The sequence below is a fragment of the Cyprinodon variegatus genome, unplaced genomic scaffold, assembly GCF_000732505.1.
Source record: "Cyprinodon variegatus isolate N-32 unplaced genomic scaffold, C_variegatus-1.0 Scaffold1115, whole genome shotgun sequence".
Lineage (NCBI taxonomy): Eukaryota > Metazoa > Chordata > Actinopteri > Cyprinodontiformes > Cyprinodontidae > Cyprinodon > Cyprinodon variegatus.
Window position 1 is genome coordinate 182765 of NW_015151568.1, and position 3240 is coordinate 186004.

The 3240-nt window shown below is 44.0% G+C and overlaps 1 protein-coding gene across 4 annotated transcripts in view; it reads right to left on the reverse strand.

Moving 5' to 3' along the window:
* Positions 1 to 2915, reverse strand: part of LOC107101577 (DNA-binding protein RFX7-like) — a 21901-nt gene extending 18986 nt beyond the window's left edge. For 3 of the 4 annotated variants that reach the window (XM_015400531.1, XM_015400534.1, XM_015400533.1), the window contains exon 1: positions 2448 to 2915. In XM_015400531.1, the coding sequence (XP_015256017.1) occupies positions 2448 to 2575 (128 nt within the window). In that variant the 5' untranslated portion in view covers positions 2576 to 2915. The remainder of the gene's footprint in view (positions 1 to 2447) is intronic. The other variant, XM_015400532.1, reaches the window with a different exon arrangement.
* Between the last annotated feature and the right edge of the window lie 325 nt (positions 2916 to 3240).

Below are 3240 nucleotides of genomic sequence, written 5' to 3' on the forward strand. Positions count from 1 at the left end.
CTGATAAAGGAACCTCACTCCAACAACCAAGCATGAAAAAACACATTAAAATAAAAAAATAAGAAATGATTGAAGACATATAAAAACAGATAATTGATGTTAACCTGATAAGAACGACACCTTTTAGTGTGGAAAATTCAAGATTCATAAACTAAATGATGATCCTCTCATCCTCAGAGATACTGATAGCAACGCTTTGGGTTAATTATAATAAAAACTGTACCGCAAACATAAAAACAGACTTTGCAAATAGAAAGCTACTGGATGACACACAGGGGTGAGTATCGGCATGGGTGTGGCGATACGATATTATCACAGTATTGCAATATCATTATATATTACCATATTTTCTGCACTATTAAAATTACATGTATAGATAAAACACCAAATGCTTCATATATGTTCATCAGCAGATATTGATCATTTAGTTATTTTGGTGTCCATGATGTTTGGGGTTTGAGTCGATCCACGTCTTCCACTGTGACGCCTCAACTACAGACATGGTCATAAAATTACGAGAATAAAGTCGTAAAATTGCGAGAAACAAGCTGTATTTCAGGGGCTGCTCAGTGGAGCAGTGGGTAGCACTGCTGACTAGCAGCAAGAAGGTTCTGGGTTCAATTCCCTTTCTACATGGAGTTAGCATGTTCTCCCTGAGCATGCATGGGTTCTCTCTGGGTACTCTGGTTTCCTCCATCAGTCCAAAAACAGGACTGTTAACTGTAGGTTAATTGGCTTTTCTAGGTTCTCCTTAGGTGTGATTGGTTGTTTGTCTCTGTGTTTCCCTGTGATGGACTGGAGATGTGTCCAGGTGGACCCCGCCTCTCACCCATTGACAGCTGGATATAGACACCAGCACCCCTCACTACCCCAATTAGGACAAGCGTGTCAGATAACTGTTGGAAGTTGTATTTTATAACAACTCTTCCAAGAAGCATGAGGAATGTGGAGCATCGTGTGAAGTTCTACTTTAGCATCGGTTTGACAAACCAGGAAATCTTTTAGCAGCAGCATCAAACTGGGCAGATGGAGCTGGATGGCCGTCATCTGGTGGGCGGAGCTCCAAGCTTTCTTTCTGAAACGGGTTGTTGAATGATGACTTCATTCTCGTAATATTACAACTTTATTCTCCTAATTTAATGACTTTATTCTCAAAATATAAGAAAACAAATCTCTAGCATGGCCCTAATACTCCGTCATACTTTGCAGACATTATATAAATACCTTAATTAGGTATTTATACCATTATTGGTCCAAGTTATTACTTTAATATGCAGACTGCAGTGTTTACTACTTCTGTAATGAAGGTCACCCACCTAATGCATAGGAATTCATTGTAAAAGCAGAGTGTAAGAGTCCTCATACATTCCAGCAGGAATGTACTATATAGTTATAGTTACTTTGCTATAACAAACAGATTGACTGAAGGGAAGGGGGAGTAATCTGATTATTTGCAGGGTAATCAGTAGTGTAGCACCGATACCAGTATCGGGTGGCACTAAAATGGTGGTATCGGTATCGGAGAGTACCAACTTATAGGGCAACGATACCATTTTGAGAGCCAAAAGTTTTTTCAACTATTGTCACCCATTCCAGGTAGGCAATAAAAAGTTCACTTTGTTTTAGTCTTTTTCCTGCTTCACAAAGAATAGAATTCAACTTTATTGTCATTCCACTGTCTGCATTTAACCCATCCCCTTAGGGAATAGTGTGGGGTTAAGGGTCTTGCTTAATGGGGGATTGAACTCACAACCTCAGGATTCAAAGCCCTATGCCCTAACCACTAGGCCGCCAGTTTCCAAAGGTAGGGAGCGGCCATGATGGCCACTATTTTAGATCCTAGTAGTCTGCGGTTCTTCATATTATATAAATGGTATCGGTATCGGCCGATTCTGCGCAGCCAGGTATCGCGTATCGGCCCAAAAAATGGCATCGGTGCAACACTACTAATGATGGTTCCTTTTTTCTTTTATCAGTGTAGCTTTAGTTCGTGGCTCGTTCCTGGATTTAAAGACTTTTACCAAAACTGCTAACTTTTATACTTTTGCACAAGCATAGCCAGGTATCGGTAACGGCATCGGTGCAACAGTAGTGATCAGGCTGCATGCACTAGTAGGAGTGGAGGACATGTTGGTGTCTGCAGGCCTTTGATCAGAGAGGCTGCTGCTGCTTTGACACCTGTCATCCTGAGCATCAGTCCCACCGCTGGGTCGCTGTCATCCATTACAACATGGCCTCCTGTGGCTCCATGCTAATCATCACACCCGCTAACAACCGCCTCTATCCCCGCATCGCTCCCACCCGGACCGGCCGCGGATCCCTGCGTGTGTTCCGGGTGGGATGAGCAGGAGGAGCCGCTGGTATTCTTTGTTGCAGATCAGTGGCTCCCTTCCTCTGCTCGGTCAGAAGCCATTACTGAGGGTTAGCTTCTGCTGCAGCATCCTTACCAGATGGAGTTCTTGATTTTGAACTGTAACGCGTTCGCCTCGGGCCCCTGCAGTCCTGGCACCAGCGCTGGGAGGGAGCCTAATCCGGAGGCAGGCTTCTGACCGGGTTGTTGTTGATCATCAGCCATGGCGGTAGGTAGGTGGAGGGGCGGTGGGGCAGCTTTAACGAGTAGGCCTCATCCCCCGGCTGCAGCCGGACCCACCGCTGCCGGAGCGGCTCAGGCAGCTAGGACAGCCCGCTGGAGCCACAGCGGAGCATGGCTACAAAAACACTGCGATCCGACCCCCCAACGAAGAAAAGCACTGAATAAAAACCCATGAGCCGGGGAGACGAAAGGCATTTGGCTGAAGCGTCTCCGCTGCTGCAAATAGCGCCTGCAGCAGCTCCAGACAGGCGGCTGCTCTGCGGCAAGCTGGACGCAAAGCAGGCGGAAGTCCTGAAACAGCCCGATTTTCTTCACAAACTAAACACTTTACTGCTGCAACAAACTACTTTAATGATCATTTCATGAGCAGCGAAACACAAAAGGATTTTTTCCCATTTTCTGTCTGTTTGGCGGAGCTACGGAAGAGGATTAGGGACATAAAAAAAAAAAAAAAAGTTTAGTGATTTTTAAATAATATTTCAATTTAATATGGGGTAAAAGTCAGAATTCTGACTTTAATAACAGAATTCTGACCTTTTTTCCCATATTAAACTGAAATAATATTTAAAAATCAGTTAACTTTTTTTTTCAGTGGCTCTAATCCTCTTCCGTAGTTTATTTATAAGCAACTATGCAAGTTATCAAAC